We start from the raw sequence: 20,056 nt of genomic DNA on the forward strand, positions 1-20,056 counted from the left end.
CACATGGAAGAGAATGGGAGAGCCCCTAAAAGAAGGGCCATATAGAAGCAATGCTATATCCAGGGTGCAGTATAGCACTGATGAAACACCTAACTCTCCTCTAGTTCTGTACTACTTCCTAGCCTTACTTTCATGGTCTTAGTTTACCTCACTAATCTTGTTAGACCTGTGTGTGCTCACTTGTATAATTAAGCTCATTGGATGCATGAAATCCAAAACAGATAAACCTTCAGGAATAGTAAGGGGAGCAAGGATTCTCTGAGGGCTCGTGAAGGGGGGTGGGGGACTGATAACCATGATGAGTGTATAACCCCACTCAAGGGGAACGAATAACAGAACTTTAGGTGAATGGATACATTGAATGGGATAAGATATATGTGTGTGTGTGTGTGTGTGTGTGTAATGTTCCTGAGGGGTAGGGGAGCAGTAGAGGTTAAAGGGGAGCTAATATCATGGAGTTCAAGAGGAGAGAAAATGTTTTGAAAAAGATGGTGGCAGAAATTGTACAATTATGCTTGATCTAATTGAAATATGGACTGTTATAATATTTGTAAGAGCCCTCAATAACAGCATTTAATAAAAACAAAAAGAGTATTCCCAAAGTCGTCTTAAAATTAAATGGTCATCTAGCTTAACTAGTTAAAAACTAGTTTAACTAGTTGCCCTGGGCATTATGCTCTTTTAAGATCTGCTCAAATGGAATCAAATGTACACTAGCACCTCCAGAAAGCGGAAGTAAGGGGCCAGGAGGGTCCCAGGTTCTGTTCACGGCGAAGAACACTCAGAAAGGGAGCGCGGGGATAGCTGGGCAACGCCAAGAGTGGGATTAAGGTCACGGAATTGCAGGTGGAGAACTTAAGGTTTCTTCCTTCTTTAAGTAATGACGAAATTAAAAGCAAAAAAAGATCCTATGAAGTGCAGTTCCATCAGACTCACGTGGGGTCGCCATGCTTTGGAATCAAGTCAGTGAGAAGTGGATTTTTTGCCTGCCTTTGAGACTCTGCCAAATACAAGTGACTGTACAAGGCGGACTTCATACTAGTGATCGTACTAGGCTGACTTCCTTGTTAACAGCAATGTCTGAATAAATCGCCTCTATCAAGGAGTAGCAAAGACCATGGAAGAAAAGAAAATGCCGAGGGACCTGAAATGAAGGGAAGTCAAGGGAAAGGTGCAATGTCAAGCAAGTCCCGAGGAGAAGAATTAGGCTGAATTTCAAGGAGACTGTAGAGACGGCAGGAAGTTCACTTGGGGGCTGCTCAGTCAAGGGGGAGGCTGCTGGAGTTTTTTGGTACAAGCTGGTAGGTAAGGACGTCTCAACTAAAAGGGCATTTCTGAGTCTGTAGGACTCAGTAAAGCACTAGCAGCCTAGCAACCCAGAGTCCCAGGATGACTCTTTAAGAGACAAAAACCACAAACATACACCTTCTTATAACACTAAATGTCATTCAACTAAAAGTATAGATCTTCGCCACCACTCCAATCCTATTCTGGGGATAGCTACTGATAGCAAATGCACTGTGGATTCTTCCAGGTTACTTTCTGTGCCCTTACAGTGAGTGCCCATGGGATTACCTGAGGAACCATGGCGGCATAGTAGTTGCACATGAGGCTGTCGGAATCAACTCAATGGCAGCCAGAAGAATGGTATTAGCTAGGTGTTACAGACACATAAAACAGGTATTCTGTCGGTTCCCATGTGGTAACACTAAATGCAGAGGACTGGTCAATTTCCATTGCCATCTCACTGGCTATAAGCAAAAGTTGAGATGAGAAGAACCTCGAGAACCTTGGAAGAGCAAGTTCAAGATCTGTTGGAAGTAGCAGTGGCCATCAGGCTCTGGAAAGACACTTGGCTACTACATGGCTGAGAGGCTGAGAAACTCTCATATGAGTGCAAGAGGGAGCTTTATGACAAAGAACAATCGTATATTGAGAAAACCTCCAAGGCCCATCCAGGTCAAGTTCATAAGTCCGATATTAGCCCATATATCTGATACTAGTCCATAAATCCCTCATCAAACTCATGTAGCTACTCACTATGAGGCCGAATGCAGGAAGATCACAGGCCGGTGAGCGAAAAGTGTTGTGAACCCAATGCCGGTGGAAGCATCTCAGATCTGGAGCGGTTCTCAAGGTGACTCCACCAGCTCTCCAAGTGTGCCTCCTCAACAGGAAGGTGATGCAGAGAAAGGGGAAGTTCCCAGAATCCTCATGAGAAGGCCACACCCACAAGGAAGCATCATCAGCCTTGACCTAATCGATAGGCTATCTCTACCCCTTCACTATTAATTCCCTCAAGTTGAAATGAGATTCTGTAACTACTACACATACTTAGTGTTTGTTTTCTTCTCCTTTTGGTTTTCTAACTCCAGGCCTTTGTACAATTAGTCATCAAAAAAGAACATTTACCATCTGTCCTTTAGTATAACATTAGTAGTGATAGGATGATATCCATAAGCCTAGGTGCTAGGCTGGGTTGTCTAGAGAAACAAAACCAGTGATGCTCATATATATATATATATATATATGAACGCTTTATGTCAAGAAGTTATCTGTATCAAGAAGGGGTCCCAGCCCAGCCCAACTCAAGTCCATGAGTCAGATGCTAGCCAAGAGTCGTCTCCAGAGGCACATAGCCGCAGGCTGATGACACAGAAAGGTGAACAGGGAAACAATGAGATCACGGACTGGTGGATACAGAGTCACATAGATCCAAGGTCAGAGGGAACGTGGCAGAGCACCAACAGCTTCCAGGGTCGGCAGTCCACCCGGGGCAGCCAAATGCGGCAGACACAGAGTCCCAGTAAGCAGGGAGCGTGACATTGCAAGGGAGAAACAGGGGTTCCAAATGTCTCCCTTCTCAACAGGCCACACTCAGAAGGAGGCCTCATTGGGCTGTGACCTGACTGATAGGTTGGACTCTATCCCTACATGTTCTTCCAGGTACAAGTTGACATAAAATCTAATCACCACAATTTGTAAAGAAGTCCAATTAATATGACTATCACTCAAATTTACACACTAATGCCAAAGATGAAAACATTGAAGATGAGTTTTACTGGTAGTGTAGTAGGTTACTCATCGGGCTGCTGACTGCAGGTTCAGCAGCTCAAAACCACCAGCCTCTCTGCAGGAGACTTTGGCTTTCTACTCTAGAAAAGAGTTAATGTCTAGCAAACCTATGCAATTCTACCCTGTCCCACTGAGTCACTACACGCTGGAATCGACTAGATGGCAGTGAGTAGTCTGAAAATCCTCAAACATACAATCCAGATGCATTGACAATTACTGGTGATTGAATGCAAAGTTGGAAAATACGTTCATGGTGATAGAAATGTTGGAGATTGTATGATAGAATTTTATAAGACCAACTACTTTTTCACTGCAAATACCTTTTTTTCAATAGCATAAATGCAAACAATACATATGAGCCTCACCAGAAGAACACAAATAAACCAAAGAGAGTGTATCTGTGGAAAGAGATCACGGCGAAGCAGTTGGTCACAGGCGTTGCTCTAATAACACTGAGTTTCTCCCTCATTTCTTTCCACATATATAATTCAATTTATAGCTGAAGAAAGTTAAGCCAAGTCCATGAGAGACAAAGTACAACCTTAAAAACACCCTCATCTGACTTTAGAAGATCATGTCAAGAATGGATTTGAAACCTTTAACAAAAACTAGACGAACTGCAGGTTGATATCAAGGGCATCATACATGGAATAAACAAGTCTAAAAAGACATGAAAGACAGAAAAGTTCCATGGATGTCAGAAGAAACGGAAACTTGCTTAAAGAGCTAAGCATTTCAATGGATGGCTCAAAAAGTCAAAGTAAGAGTTATGAAAATTATTATTCGATTCAATTTGATCATTAGCAATAATAAGCACTAGCTGATGAAGATCAAGGAGTTCATCCTTCAGCATGGATTACAATTCAATGTTAAGAAGACCAGAATCCTCACAACTGAACCAATAGGTAACATCATAATCAATGGAGAAAAAATTGAAGTGGTCAAGCAATTTGTCTTGCTTGGATCAATCAATGCTCATGGAAGCAGCAGTCAAGAGATTAAAAGATGAATTGCATTAGGTAAATCTGCTACACAAAACCTCTCCAGGCCCTTAGAAAGCAAGGAACTCACTTTGTGGACTGAGGCGCGTGCTTCTGACCCAAGCCAGGGTATTTTCAATGGCCTCATCTGCATGCGAAATTTAGCCATTGACTGCAGTAGACTGAAGAAGCATGGATGCATTTGAATTGTGCTGGAGAATGGACTGCTAAAAGGAGAAACCCATCTGTCTTGGAAGTGCGCCCCTTAGAGGCAAGGATGGCAAGACTTTACAGACAGACTTTGGACACATTGTCAAGAGAGACCCCTCCCGGAGGACATCATGTTCGGAAGAGGGGCAGGGAAGGAGAGGAAGGCCCTGGAGGAGATGGACTGATGCCGCGGTTGCAAACGTGGACTGCGGCCCAGGAACGATTGTGAGGATGTCGCCGGACCGGGAAGTGTTCTGTCCTGTTGTGCACAAGTCGCTATGGGTCAGATTAGACTCGATGGCACCTAACAACATCATTAACAATCCCAGTCCAGAAATCATGGAACCGTTTACAATTGGGCAGTCAACGTGGCAGGTAGGCAGAAACCGCAGCCACTGAGAACTGTTTGTGGAAATGAACATCCTCATAAAAGATTTCGTGGAGGTCGAGGGACATCCCCCGGGTCCTTCAATAAATAGCCCCTCCTCCATTGCGCGTTGGCCAATCCTGGAGCCGGCAATCTCTAAAGCAGGACTTCCCCACCCCCTTAAGACACGCCCACCGACTGGGGCGGGGCCTGCGTGCTGACGCGCTGACGTCGTCCGGGCGGCGCCGGCTGGGCGGGCCCGGGCCGCGGGCTGGAACCGCAGCGCGCCTTCGTTGCTGAGGGCTATGAGGCTGGCGCTAACGGCCGGCGCCGCGGGGCGGGAGGCGGCGCGGGAGCTGGGCGTCGAGGGCCGGCCGAGCCCGGGGCGGGGTGCGCACCTTCCGGCCGAGCCGCCCGCCGCCGGGCACGGCGTGGGAAGGCAGCCGGCGGGGCTGTGAAGCGGGAGGGGAGCGAGCGGCGAGGCCGCGGGAGCCCGGGCCGTGCGGCCGTGGACTTGGCGGGAGCCCGCCCCTCTCGCCATGATCGACTCGGTGAAGCTGCGCCGGGACAGCGTGGCCGACTTCTACTCGCACTACGAGTACCTGTGCTCGCTGCAGGACTCCGTGCCGCTGCCCGCCGTGCGCGCCTCCCTCCGCGAGGGCGTGCTGGAGCTGAACGCCGACCGCCTCCGCGCGGCGGACTGGGCGCCGCTGCTGAACACCCTCAAGATTAACAAGGATCTGCCCCTGCTCTCGATAAAGAGCTGCTTCCAGCCGTGGCTTGGGGACGCAGGTTGGTGTTTCCCGCCTGCCCAGCCCCTCGGCCGTGTGGCTTCTTCCCCGCGACCGGCCGCGAAACGCCCTGGATGGAATCCTGGTTGCCACTCCCTGAGCATGTGTGCAGTGGGCGCGACAGGCGGCCGTGGACGCTTAACCTGCAAGTCACTGTAGGTGTAATCGCTGCACCACCGGGCCTCCTTAGGAGATGCGCAAAGCAGCCTCGAGCGATTCACGGGAAAATGGAATTGCAGCATAAGCCTGGAAGGATTGACTGTCGGAAACCCATAAGGGACAGGTCGATCTGTCTACCTGCCCTTCTAGAGTGTATGGTTTGGGGCCAATATCTCAGTAGGGTGGAAATTTTGCGTTTCAGTGGCTAGCCCACAACAGATGGCTTTTAATGTTGATCCGGTGTGTGAATGCAGTCACTAATTTTGCAAAATTATCTTGCTGCAGTTGACAGAAGGAAGGTTTTCCGGAGTCGAGTTCCTGCAGTAAGCTCCAAAGATGTGTCCTTCCTGCTCTGTAAAGCTGTGCGAGACTGTTTAAGTGTATCAGGCGCTCTGAAGAACCTGGAACTGAATGGGCTGATTCTGCGCGAGAGAGATTTAACTGTTCTAACAAAGGTGCGCTTTCTGGAATTGTCCTGTGAACATTTTGTAGTTGCTTTGGGGGAGGGAGGGAGGAAAACATTCGTTTTTAACCCCTTTTTTCCCTCCCATTGAAGGGATTGAATAAATCGGCTTCGTTGGTCCACCTGTCTCTTGCCAATTGTCCGATTGGAGATGGAGGATTAGAAAGTGAGTTTCAAATCTCTACCTGAATCCGTCAGGCCCCTCAGGTTGCTCAGTCTCCCCATTAATTCCCGCCTTGACCTTTCTCCTGCTGCCACCTGTGCCCGGACTGCCTTCAGTGCCTGTCCAAACTCTAGGCAAGTGTCACTTGAACCCCAAGTATAGTATTTGGTATTCTCGGACTTTTGTGTTTGCTCATCTTCCTTCACAAAATATTTTTATAGGGAGGCAGTGGGAAGATCTAGAGAAGGGGGGAGGGGAGTATCCTTACCGATTTAAATATGCATATATGCAAGCATAATTAAATCCTAAAATAGAAAATGCATGCAATTTGCAAAAGGCTACCACGCATGATGGGAGAGTCCTGAGAGGAATCACAGAGCCGGTGACCTCTGACTAGGACCACTAGACTCAGTGCGACTCCTAGAATCATGAAGCAGGTGGGGGAGATAAGGAAGCCTGCCTTTTAATTTGAGGGAGCGTATTGTAAAGCATCTCATGAAAGACTGGTTACAGTTGACAGATTATTCATGCATCGTAGACTTTGTTAGAAACAGGAGGAGAAAGATTCTGTTGTTCAGGGCTTTTTCCCTTCCGTTTGTCTCAAAAGGTGGTCTACACTACTTGACCTAAGTGATTGGGAATAGCATTTACAACATTTAGAGCATTTACTTTCAACATCTAAGTAAAATTCCCCTTTTTTGGAAACTGTAGTGGTACTTATTTGCTGGCATATTTCAGACTACCCCGATCCATTGGTTGCCTACGAAGATTTGTAAACAGTGAGCGTAAACATAGAGCTGTAAGTGGAATAACATTGCTATATTACGACTGGCCCAGTTGTGTCGGCGTATCATCATCATACTGTGCTGTGTGCGTTTCCTTTTAGTTATTTGTCAAGGTATAAAGAACTCCGTCACCCTGAAGACTGTGAACTTCTCTGGGTGTAATCTGACCTGGCGAGGAGCAGATCACATGGCCAAGATCTTAAAGGTGATTTTATGTTCAAGCTTTCATGAAACTGTACTGCACGATTGAAGCGCATGCACAGTGTTGATACCAGCTGGCGGGGCTTCTGTGTGCGTGTGTCTTTGGATGCGTGTGTCTTTGAATGCGTAGGGTGGTTTGCTGCATTCGTTTTCTGATAGAATGACCATTTTAACGTTTGGAGTTTTCCCACTTAGTAAATGTAGTATACTTAATCCTAGAAATGAAAGGTTTCATATGTGATTCATGGTGAGCAATGCATCATTTTGCAGTGACTGAAAATATTGGGGGGGGGGGGAGAAAGTACTTGTTACCTTGACATTTACTATCTGGACCTTGATATAGCAAGTCTACCCATCCCTAGTATAGTCAGCAAGAGCATGAATCCTGGAACCAGGCAACTGAGAGTTAAAGTCCAGTTCTCCTTTGTAATGCCCTGAGTAGATTTCTTCACCCCACTGTGCCTTCCTTTCTCAGCTGAAAAATGTACGTGATAAGAAAGCCTGCATCACTGATCGTCACTAGCCTTCAGTAAGCCAATTTGTGTATCATCGTGTCTGGTACCTGACAGTGTCTGTGCTGTTGTCTCTACCTGATGTAGAATGAGTCCAAGGATTTTCCTTCTAGATTGTCATAGGAATTAGAGTCATTTGTTGCTCAAGCAAGTGATGTTTTTTTTTAACCTTTTAAAGTCGTTGTTTCATATTGTCAAATTTTATTTTGCGAATATGTAGAGAATTAATTCTAATGTGTTTTGAAACAGCATGTGTGCTTCAAAATCAAGCTAGAAGTTTCCTATGATTTATCACACCAATCCTCTTCCAGGGCTCTAATATTAGTGTAAGGAGCCCTGGTGGTGCTCTGGGTTAAGCACTGGACAACAGCTGCTGCACGGAGAAAGGCGAGACTGCCTGCTCCTGCAAAGGGTTATTCTTGGAAGCCCTGTATGAAGCCGCCATGAGTTGATAGAGCAGCTGTCACCATGGGTTCAGCATAGGAACAAGTATGAGGATGTTCTGTTGGGCACAGGGTTTCTATGGGTTGGAACCGACAGGGTCGCACCTAGCAACAACAACAACGAGTTGGAATTGACCTGATGGTTGTGAATTAATACTGGTAGATTTGCAAGATCCATTGGGTTATGAGAAGAAAATAACAAATAACTATTTACATTTTTGCCTCATTCTGCCTTAATACACCTCTTTTGTGTAATTTGTAATGTATGTAAAATGTTTGTCCAGGATATCATGTGTAACTTATTGGTGAGATATGTGCTGAAAAAGTATTTGTGGGGTGCTTGATCAAATATGTGCAGAGCCCAGTGGAGGACAGAATGGTAGACTTTCATTAGAGCCTCAGCAGTGGGAGAATTGTTTATCAAGTTCCATGACTTGTCATAAAACCAAAACCAAACTCATTGCTATGGAGTAGACTGACTCATGCCGGCCTTGTAGACCAGGGCGGAACCCTGTGGGTCCAAGACTAACTGTTGATGGGGCTGGAAAGCCTCGTCTTCCTCCAACTGACTTGGCAGATAAGGAAAATAGGATTCATGAGAGCTGATTGGGTTGTCAAGGTTTGAACATCTAATCAGTGACAGATCAGCCTGTTGCAGACTACACAGCTCAATAAGGGCAGGGTTGGAATCCGGGTCATTTGACTCCTTAACCAGAATCTCCTGTTGGTTCTCTCATGGTGACTCCCTCTTCTGGCATCTGTAGTGAAAATGAGAATATAAATTTTAGTAAGCTATGCTAAGCCACACTAAATTTATATTAACTCACTGCTACCAAGCCAATTCTGACTCATGGCAACCCTATAGGATAGGGTAGAATTGCCCCTGTGGGTTTCAGAGACTACAACTCTTTATTTTTTTATCTTTTAAGACAATATTTTTCTCTTATTGGGGACTCTTACAACTCTTGTTACAATCCATATATTGATTGTATCGGGCATATCTGTACATAACATTGTCTTCATTCATTTCTAGACATTCACTTTCTTTTGAGTCCTTGGTATCAGCTCCTCATTTTTCCCTTCTTTCCTCCCCACCTTCATACCCCCTTGGTGGATTATAAATTATTATTTTCATATCTCACACCGACCACTGTCTCCCTTCCCCTGTGTTTTCTGTTGTTCTTCCCCTGGAGAGGGGTGTATGGTTACATACATGTCAGTCATTGCGATCCGTTCCCTCTTTCTCCCTTTCTCTCCCCTCCCCCTTTATTCCTACCTTTCTGGTATTGCTGTTCCCACACCTGTTCCTGGATTCTGTGTGGTGTGAGCCCCCATCTCCTTTCTATACCTGGGTACATGTTCCGGTCTAGTCTGAATTGAGAAGCAGCTCTGGGGTCAGGATAGTTGGGGGTGAGGAAGCCTCGAGGAACCAGAGGACTAGTGTGTGTTTCATCTGTGCTTTACTGCATCCTGGTTGACTCATCCCTTCCCTGTGACCCTTCTGGGGGGATTGTTCCATTGTCTACAGATGGGCTTTGGGATCTGCTCTACCCTCCTTCATTCTCAACAATGTTTTTGTCTGTTTGTTATATGTCTTCCGTTTGCCTGTTTGTTTGTTATGTCTTCCCAATGACTCCTCGTGATCACACTGATGGTGTGCTTCTTCCATGTGGGCTTGTTGCTTCTCTGCTGAATGGCCACTTGTTTGTTTAACTTTAAGCCTTTAAGACCCCACATGCTCTATCTTTTGATAGCCGGGCACCATCCACATTCTTCACCACATTTGCTTATGCGCCCGTTTTGTCTTCAGCGATTGTGTTGGGAGGGTGAGCATCACAGAGTGCCAGTTTGTTAGAACAAAGTTATCTTGACTATGAGCAGAGGTCCGAAGTCCGTCCACTACCACAGTGTATTGCCGTATAAATACATGTTCACAAGCCAATAGCTCTTTTTTTGTGGATTAATATATTTACATATGTACACACCTATGCTTATGCCTCTTATCCATTGTTTGCTTGCTAGGTCCTTCTTGTGTTTCCTTTTGCCCTCCTCCTGCCCCACCATCATTTTCCCCCCTATTTCCACCTCTTAGAACTTCCTCTTAGCCAGTTTGTTGTTGCTCCAACACCCTTAGGAGCTCCATCTCCTCCTTGTTGTTGACTCTTAATTCCCTGGTTGTTCCCCTGTCTATGGCACTTCCTGCTCCCCGTGCCCTTCCCCTGCCACCCTTTCCCCCTATTCCCCTGGGGACTGTTGGTCCCTCTGCATTCTCCTCGGGCTTGGTTTCCATGCCTATCTTACATAAGTAGGCAAACCAACTATGACATAGACCAAACAAAAAGAAAACAAAAGATGTAAAGAAGAAAAGGAGAGAAAAAAGAGATTAAAAAATATACATAATTCCAGGTCTGTTCGCTGACCTTCATGACTGTCTCCCTGCTGTACAACTCTTTAAAAGAGTAGAAAGCTCTGTCTTTCCCTGGAGGAACAGCTAGTGATTTCAAACTGTAAACCTTGTAGTTAGCAACCCAATGCATAACCCGCTTTGCCATAAGCCATACTTAATTACGAAAACCAGACCCACTGCTAGCAAACTGATTCCAACTCAGCAACCCTGAGTAGGATTTGCTAGACTGTTCATCTTTGCAGAGCAGAAAGCCTCACCTTTACCCCTAGAAGTGGCTGGTGGGTGTCGAATCACCCACCTTGTAGTTTGCAGCCCAGTCCCCTACACTCTCAGGGTCCTATGGAGCACGGTTCTCTGAAATACATGGGGCTGCTGTCCGTCAGAAGAAGCAGCTGGAGTTTGGTGTTGTGGGCATGGCTTGTTTGCTTATCCGGTGTCTTGATGTCATCCGCTGTAGTACCAGACCATGAGAAGGCACGAAGAAACCTGGGCGGAGAGTCTTCGTTATCGGAGGCCTGACCTCGACTGCATGGCCGGCTTACGGCGTGTCACGTTCAATTGCAACACACTCGTTGGTGACCCAGGTGCAAATGCCTTTGCAGAATCTCTTAGTGAGGATTTGTGGCTTAGAGGTAAGTTAAAGGAATGTCTGAACTTGAAAGTCATTGAATTAAATACATCAAGTATTAAATATGCTTGACTTTTAGCATAAGTGTTGCTATAAAAATGTAAAAGCATTCTTCTTTTTCCCGATTAGATTTTGATTTTCTACCTTTTGTGAAAGTTACATATATTCCTTTATAATATTACCCATAATTTTAATGGCCAGGCATGATGACTGTTCATTTTGGACTATTGTACCTTCTGTCTTTTTTCCTATAACTACGAAAGGGCTTCAGAATGTGGAGAAATGTGTTCTTTTCCTTGTACATGTATGCACACGGAAATAGCAAAAGAAATACTATGCTTACTTCCTGCCATGGCGTCCGTTCTGACTCACAGAGACTTGATGAACAGAGTTGAACTCCCCCTGGGTGTTTCCGAGGCTGTCAGTCTTTGGGGAATGGCTGGTGGTTTTGAACTGCTGACTTTGTGGCTAGCTGCCCAATGCATAGCCCACTATGCTATCAAGACTCCCTTGCAAAATGTGCTTACTGTTGAACAGCCCTACCGTTATCACTGGTGTGGATTTAGTCCCCCTTACTATATGCAGTTCTTTATTTAATCAGTCCTCTGCTGGTAGAAGCAGAGACATGCACTTTTCACCTAGTGTTGGTAACTGTGTGGTAAGCATCATGTAGATGCATTTCGGTGCCCATCGTGGTGGTGGTGGTGGCGGTGGCTGCTAGTTGGGTGCCATCAGTCAGTTCTGATGTAGAGTGAGCCCATGTACAACAGCGGAACGCTGCCCAGTCCTTCAAGATTACTTCTGTAAAATAAATCAGTGAATGTGGACTCACTCAGTAAGACACATTGCTAACCCTTTTGGTTTGCCTTACCAAATCATCTTCCAGAAATGCTGTGCCCGTTTATCATCTTAGCCATGTGTGCAAGACCCTCATGTTCGCCAGCTTTGTAAAGCGTAAAAGGTACTCAGAACCGATAGGCAGACATCGTGGCAAATTGGAAAACACGATAGCCATCTAGGATTTCGTCATCCAGACATGAACGGCCTCGCCATTTTGGTCTGGGCTGTGTTTCCTTCCAGCTTCCCTTTGTGTGTTTTCAAGGGAGGGATAGATATTATCTGATTTTTTTGCTGTTTCTTTCTCTCTTTTTTCTAGATTTTTCTTTTTCTTTTTTTTTAATCATTTTATTGGGGCTCGTACCACTCTTATCCCAAGCCATGCATACATCCATTGAGTCTAGCACATTTGTGCATTTGTTGTCATCATCATTCTCAAAACATTTGCTTTCTGCCTGAGCCCTTGGTATCAGCTCCTCATTTTCCCCCCTGCTCCTCACTCCCTCAGGAACCCTTGATAATTTATAAATTCTTATTATTTTGTCATGTCTTGCACTGTCCAGCGTCTCCTTTCACCCACTTTTCTGTTGTCCATCCCCCCAGGGAGGAGGTTATATGTAGATCCTTGTAATCGGTTCCCCCTTTCCACTCCACCCTCCCAGTATCGCCACTCACACCACTGGTCCTGAAGGGATCATCCACCCTGAATTTCCTGTGTTTCCAGTTCCTATCTGTACCAGTGTGCATCCTCTGGTCTAGCCAGACTTGTAAGGTAGAATTGGGATCATGATAGTGTGTGTTGGGGTGTGTGGGGTGGAGAAACATTTAGGAACTAGAGGAAAGTTGTATGTTTCTTTTTTTTTTTTTTTTAAGTTGTATGTTTCATCATTGTTACAGTGCACCCTGACCGGCTCGTCTTCCCATGATCCTTCTGTAAGGGGTGTCCAGTTGCCTACAGATGGGTCTAGGGAGCCCACTCCTCACTACCCCCTCATTCACAATGGTTTGATTTTTTTGTTCTTTGATGCCTGATACCTGAACCCTTCGATGCCTTGTGATCTCACAGGCTGGTGCGCTTCTTCTGTGTGGGTTTTGTTGCTTCTGGGCTAGATGGCTGCTTGTTTACCTTCAAACCTTTAAGACCCCAGACACTGTATCTTTTGATAGCTGGGCCCTGTCAGCTTTCTTCACTGTTTGTTTCTTAACAAAAGCAGAACTACTCTGAGTTTTACTGCTCTTCTCACTTCTTACAGCAGGAACATTGAAAGCCAACAAACTTGTGACTAACATCACTTTCAGTGACTTTCCAAAATGACATTGAGTCCGTTCCGTTATATGGATATGCCATAGTGCACTTAAAAATCAAACCCAACTCCCTGCCATTGAGTTGTTAACAACTCATAGCAACCCTGGTGCTGCCGTGGTTACACATTGGCTGCTGCCTACAAGGTCAGCTATTCGAAACCACCAGCCGCTCCACAGGAAGATCAGGAACAGCCGTGCCCTGTCTTGCAGGGTCAGCCACAGTGCAGGAGCTAGTTCATGCTTATACCCTTGCCCACATCTGTTTCTTCAAGTCTGAAAAGGAGAGTGGTTGGAACCAAGGCTTTTGTTATCAAGTTTAAAAAAAAGCTACACAATCTTAGGAACTTTTTTTTTAAGTTGCTGATCTCATTCATCGAAATTTTAGGAACTTTTATTATACCAAATACCGAATTGTAGAGCTACTTTTGCTTGACATACCCACCCTCTAGGTCTCTGCCCCTGAGAGTCTTTCCAGTTCTCAATTTTACCCCCAAAGATTTCTGCACCGTCAACGTACACTGTTTGAGAGCAGCGGTTTTGACATCCTCGCGGGACTCAACTTCTCCTTTTCTGTGTTTGCCGGCACAAAGATAATTCTTAAGGGGCGGGATCCGAGCTGTAGGGCGGGTAGCATCAGGCTTCCCAAGGGAGTTCTCCACGCACAGTCATTGCTACCTCCGAAGAAGAAGCAGGCGCCTTGTTGTGACGGGAACAGCATTCCTGTTGCAGCTTTCCTTAGCGGTGCAGATTCCGTGCTTTTAAAGACGTCTTCATTTAAAAGTTCCGAACGTATCCTTTGTGAACATTTGTCAAGATGTTACCCCTTTGGGATTCTGAACGTTGTCCCTGTAACCACCTGAACTTACCTTCCTTGAACTTACCTGGCCCAGCAGATCCCCTCAAAGGTCATTGTTTTGATTCAGTCTTTCTGAAAGACACTCTAACAAGACCCGACAAGTGTATCACTGTGAGGACTTTCAGATCGCAGAGACATGCTTAAGCAGTTTTGTTGGGAATAGGCCCTCCATATTTGAACTGGAAGCCAAGTAGTGATACTTTTTGACTTGCCCGTGTATGACCTGTTAGGATGGTTTTCTCTGTCCGTTTATGTTAAAGCGGCAAGCCTTGAAGTGCTTCTGTCTTGTTTCTGAGGAAGTCTAGTGTGTTTTATTGAGAGTCGAGTGGAACCGAAGCCCTAGATCATGTTCAGAGGAATGCACTCTGAGCCCCACCCCGTGTGTGCCAGTGAGATGGACACCTTCACGGGCACCTTTGCTCAGCGCGCACTGGCCTTCACTCGGTGATGCGCTTCTTGCCGTGGGTTATGTGCCACACTGATTATATTGAGCATCCACTCTGTGGGATCATTTATTGGTAGGCTAGAGGGAGGATAAGTAGGGAGCATCCGAGAAGAGTTTGTAGTTACATTTTCAATAATGTGTATGTGCATGTTTTTCTGTTCTTATTTTTTCAGTACACATGATTAAAAACCTGCCTTGACTAGCATTGTGCAGGAATCTTATGCCTGTGTAAGTGAGAGTTGTCTGTACATTAAATCTGTATGGAGCTGGCCAGTGACCTTTTGTCTTTCATCATAAGCCCTCGATTTGCAGCAGTGTGGCCTCACGAATGAAGGAGCAAACGCTTTCCGGCAGGCCCTGGAAACCAACACAACTTTGGTCATTCTGGATATTCGAAGAAATCCACTCATTGGTATGTCACTGCATTGCTTGGCGTGGGTAACCACTATCAATAGCAAGATGAAAAACAATTATATATGAGCAATTTTTAAAACTTAGTAGGAGGATTATTTTTCTAATTTCCTCCCCTTTGTATTTCTAGCAGATTAATATGGGTTGTGCATGTAAATTGCCTTTGGCTGCTACTCTCGACGAAGGGGAGCCTAGATTATAAGCCCGAGTCCACCGAGAGCAGTATTTGCTTCTTTTGAAACCTCGGAACACTTCATTTAGCTATTAATTTGATAAGCACGCACACACACACACACACACACACCCAAACCCACTGACCTAGAATGAGCCTATCTAGAGTTCCAATATTAAAATCTTTGACCAGAGCAGACAGCCTCATCCTTCTCCTGAAGAGCAGTGTGTGGGTTTGAACTGTTGACCTTATGGTTAGTGGCCAGTGCTTAGCCTCCAGCACCACCAGGGAGCTTTAGACAGTGGTTTAAGTAGTAGAAATAGAGACAAGGTCTTGCTGTCATAGAGCTTACATCATTCTAATGGGAAAGTTAGAGATCAATGAGTAAAGAACAATCAAAATACAATTGCTGTTAGTAGAGAGCAAGAATAGCATCAGATAAGGAGCTAGAAGAAATGACATGAGCGGAAATCCGAGTGACGAACAGGAGTGGTGCCTGGCACAAGCCAGGGAGAATCCCATTCCAGGGCGAGCAAGTGGTGGGTCCACAGGCAGGATGTGGGAGGGTGGCCGAGTGTTTCAGGAGGGCAAAGAGGCCAGCGTGACTGGAGCGTTGCGTGAGGGAGGGAGGACATGGGGAGCAAAGCGGCTTCACTTGTAAAGCTTCTATGGCCAGGTGAACTGCAAGTCAGAGCCGAGTAGTATTTCAAAATGTCCACTTTGGTGTGGAAAATGGCGTCGAGGCAGCAAGAGAAGAGCAGACTGGTTAAAACACGGTTAAGTGAGACGGTGCAAGTGAGCGATGGTGGAGAGAATCAGATAGATTGAAGGTACTGAAAAGTGGCTTAATTCAGAATGTGTATTGAGGCTGCAACTGACAGTGATTTCAGATTGATTAGAGTATAAAGGAAATAAATTTGTTTTTAAGCTATCGGTATTTAACGGTAGAAGGACCCTTAGAGAGTAGAGTTTTGAGGGGTAGCAAGACTAGTTTGGCGACATTAAATTTAAGACATGTAGCTAATGCTCACATTGTTGGCTCTGTCCAGCTGTGTCCTAAGCCACTATAGTTCTAAAATGCACAAATTTGGTCACTTCGCTGCCACCAAAATAGGAGCTGTTAGAGGTGTGAGGTGGCATGCTTTTATCTTGTGTTTTGAGGAGGAAGTTGGAGTCCTCGATGGAAAAGTAGATGGGTGAGTACAGTAAAGGAAATTTGGTGTTTAATTGTATGGGGCATCCATTAGTTAGTTGACTTTTTTTCAATAGCCTACTCCTTGGAGTACAGTTACTGTAATTTCCAATTTCCTTTTCAATCCAGATCATTCTGTGATGAAAGCGGTAATCAAAAAAGTTCTCCAGAATGGAAGGAGTGCTAATTCAGAGGTAGGCCATGTTTTAATCTTTGGGGGGGTGGGGGGGAATGACTTTCTAATTGCTAGTTTTTCTTCTCTTGTATGACTCTTCAATCTGGGGAGCCAGAAATGCAGATCATCCTTTTCATCATTCATTGCCTATTAACTGAAATAGAATATTTATCATCTCCAGTACCAGTGGATCACTTCCCCATCAGCAAAGGAACCGTCTAAAACTGCTAAACAGAGAAAGAAAACTATCATTCTTGGAAGTGGACGAAAGGGAAAAGCGACTATTCGAATTGGTAATCGTTTCTACCGTGACTTCTACTCTTAATGGAATGTATGCCCCTCGTGTTTCCCAGTGTGTGGAACCAGAATCTCAACAACAGGAGTAGCCCAGACACATGAGTTGGGGTCCTTGCCTGTGGAAGCATGCGACACCACAGCTTCCAGAGAGACCGTGGAGGCTAGAGCAGAACTGCCCCTAGGGCCCCCGAGGCTAACTCTGGACAGAAGTAGACTGCCACATCTTCCCCCATGGAGTGCCAGGGGTACGTTCTAACTACTGGCTCAGTGCCTGACCACTGCACTACCAGCATTTCTCAGGAATAGTAGAGAGGAACAAAAGCTTCATTACAGAGGAAAGATAATCAAACAGTTAGCAATGTATAATCTTTAACTTGGAAGCTACCTGAAGTCTTCCATGCTTTTTGAAGTTTTTCATTTTGGCTTAAAGCATAAACAATAGCAGTGGGAATAGAAAAACCCCTCCAAACTTCTTTTCCTATGAGCACTATTTACAGTTTCCTCTTCCTTAAACTGTTTGTTGTCCATCATTTTCACACAGCTTAAATACAAGTTTGCATACTTCTTTTCATCTAAAAAACACTTAATAGGATGTAAGTTATACATTTTAATGCATTTATAAGGTTTCACTGGGTTAATGGTTTTATTTTTCTAACTAGTGACTAATTAAAAATAGCAATTATCAAATAACTTTAAAATGTTACTAGAATTGGCTTGGTAGATAAAACTTTTATTATTATTAAAGGATTGTGATTTTGATTTACCAGGAATCAGTTCAACTTCTGTCACCAATCACCTAGTAGTTGTTAAGAGAATTTATTAAACGTCTTAAAAAGCTTACTTACCTTTATTTCAAAAGTGCTATTTTAGTAAACAAATAGTATGTGAAAGGAGAACATTGGAATTTATGGAATAACTAAATTGTAAAATATTTTTTAAAGTTTCTGAGTTGCGTGTTTCCATATATGACTTTCAGGAACATCTTAGAAATTCTAATATAAGCATACAACAGGCAATAATAGGATGATGAAAATAATTATATTTTTTCTTAGCATGATTAAACAAAGTGCAAATATAAGTGAAGTCTACAAGCTCACTTGAGTTTTGTTTTGTTTTTTAATTTTACTTCTTTGAATTTTTTTGTATTTACTTCAGTCGGGAAGGTGAGCATCATGGAATGCCAGGTTATTAGAACAAAGTGTTCTTGCATTGAGAGAACACTTGAGTAGAGGCCCAATATCCGTCTGCTACTTTGATAGTTAACTCAAAAATACATGTACGTAGATCTATTTCCCTATCATTTAATATATAAATATATTTGCATGTGCACATGCCCTTATTTAGACCTCTGTAAACGCCCTTTGCCTTCTAGTTCTTCTGTTTCCTTTGACTCTCCTCCTGCCCCACTGTCATGTTTGACCTTCATCTGGGTTTCAGTAATTCCTCTCAGTTACTTTGCCCTTGATCAAGCCCCACCAGGCATCCTGTGCCCTCCTCGCCATGTTCCCTTGTCTCTGGGTTTGTTAACACCCACTTCCTTTGCCTGCCTCCCCTCTCCCATGTCCCCCCGAAACATCAGTCCCGTTTGCTCCTCCAGATTGTTTAGAAGATAAGAACTTTTATTGGATTTTTTTTCATCTTCTAACAAGGTAACTGTAAAGTCTTCTAGTTAAAGTTCTGTTTGCTTCTTAATCCCAGTAACAAAACAAAACTACATATAGATAAACCATTTGGAGAATCTAATAGTCCCTGATACATATCATCATTAGTATGTAAAAGTTGAGGAGCCTCTATGGCACAAACCTCATACACAGCATTCTTTCTTTGAGGCTAATAAAAGTCAAAAGACAAATCACCTGGCGTTCCTAAGAAGCATACAAATTCACCCAGGAGCATTCAGAAATTATCGATGACTTGTACTAAATGAACTCTGTGTCCCTTATCACCATTACTTGCATATGCTACGCTAATACAGCTGTATTGGCTTATTGACACAGTAGCAGGTGGGTTCCCAAGACTAGGTCATTATGCAGTATCAAGGATGCCCACATCACCTCGCCCCTGCCACTGTTGCTCCCCACTCCCCCATGTCACCTCAGGAGAGCTTAGCTCCCACAGCCGCTCAGAGTTTTGCAGAGTCACGGTGGCCCAAATACCCCACAGCATTTCTGGGACCACCCCCCTTTCCTCTTCTGCTGTTACTTTCTTTTCAGAACAGGTAGACCTGGCTTATCTCTTCAGTGATCCCAAAATGTGCTTGGTGGTTCCTTGTCTTTGGAAGGGGCCCTGGGTGCTATAGAAGGCATTTATACTGCCCGCTAGATCTTCCTGCCAGCCTCTTGTCCACCTGTTCCCCTCTTTTCTCGTATCTTGAGAATTGACAGTCTAGAGCTGCCCCCTAGACTGATAGCCAGGCCTACCCTCTGCTCTTCACCTTAAGCTGGTTGCTGCAGGCTATTCACTCACGTACCCCTTCTCCCAGGTAGCCCACCCTCCCCTGTGACCTCAAGGAGTGGAGTAATCACTGGGGAAGTATATAGGTGCTGATCAGTTGATGTAGGTCCTGCAGGGCCTGGGCACCGAAGTGCCAGGTGTCAGTGTTCCAGACTGTGGCCTGCCTTATCCCTGCCACCCAGCAGGGCTGGGAGCTAGGATTAGATACCAGCATCCACTTCCTCCTGTGAGCAAATGGATCCACAATGTTGCATCCTATCCCTGCTGGCTTGATTCAGCCCACTGTCCACTCTGTTCAGTGCCTTCCCAGCTTGGGGAGACCACACTCCTCCCCGCCCATGGGGTGAAATCATACGTGTGCAGGGCTCCCTGTCTACAGGCTCACAGGGCCCGCTGTGTAGGATCCCGTCAGGGACCTGTGCACTGGTTACTAGACGTGTGTTACCAGTGCACACAGGAAGCGGATTTTCATTATTGTCATAAATGTGAAATGTCAGGTCACGAGACTGTCATTAAGTGAGGAGTGGGTGTATTGCAAAACTCAATGTGGTTTAATAAACTAGTTGTGAAGGGTAAATCCAGTCCAGCTCTTGTGGATTTGGTGCTGACTCACGGCAGCCCCATGTGTTTCACTCGGGTTTCCGTGGTTGATTTTTCGCACGTAGATTGCCTGATCTCCCAGTGTCCTTGGTTATCAGCTGAGTGCATTAACCATTTGTGCGACCCCA

At 45.0% G+C, this 20,056-nt stretch overlaps 1 protein-coding gene and 1 pseudogene across 2 annotated transcripts in view; one reads left to right on the forward strand and one right to left on the reverse strand.

Annotated features, from left to right (window-relative positions):
- LOC142449191 (U2 small nuclear ribonucleoprotein B'' pseudogene) overlaps nucleotides 1-5,173 on the reverse strand; it is a 48,430-nt pseudogene extending 43,257 nt beyond the window's left edge.
- CEP78 (centrosomal protein 78) overlaps nucleotides 4,921-20,056 on the forward strand; it is a 34,203-nt gene continuing 19,067 nt past the window's right edge. For both annotated transcript variants that reach the window (XM_075549758.1, XM_075549759.1), the window contains exons 1-8: nucleotides 4,921-5,424; nucleotides 5,868-6,037; nucleotides 6,139-6,211; nucleotides 7,095-7,198; nucleotides 11,014-11,188; nucleotides 14,926-15,039; nucleotides 16,532-16,596; nucleotides 16,759-16,870. In XM_075549758.1, the coding sequence (XP_075405873.1) occupies nucleotides 5,172-5,424; nucleotides 5,868-6,037; nucleotides 6,139-6,211; nucleotides 7,095-7,198; nucleotides 11,014-11,188; nucleotides 14,926-15,039; nucleotides 16,532-16,596; nucleotides 16,759-16,870 (1,066 nt within the window). In that variant the 5' untranslated portion in view covers nucleotides 4,921-5,171. The remainder of the gene's footprint in view (nucleotides 5,425-5,867; nucleotides 6,038-6,138; nucleotides 6,212-7,094; nucleotides 7,199-11,013; nucleotides 11,189-14,925; nucleotides 15,040-16,531; nucleotides 16,597-16,758; nucleotides 16,871-20,056) is intronic.

This window comes from Tenrec ecaudatus, chromosome 5 (genome assembly GCF_050624435.1).
Source record: "Tenrec ecaudatus isolate mTenEca1 chromosome 5, mTenEca1.hap1, whole genome shotgun sequence".
In the NCBI taxonomy this organism is placed as follows: domain Eukaryota; kingdom Metazoa; phylum Chordata; class Mammalia; order Afrosoricida; family Tenrecidae; genus Tenrec; species Tenrec ecaudatus.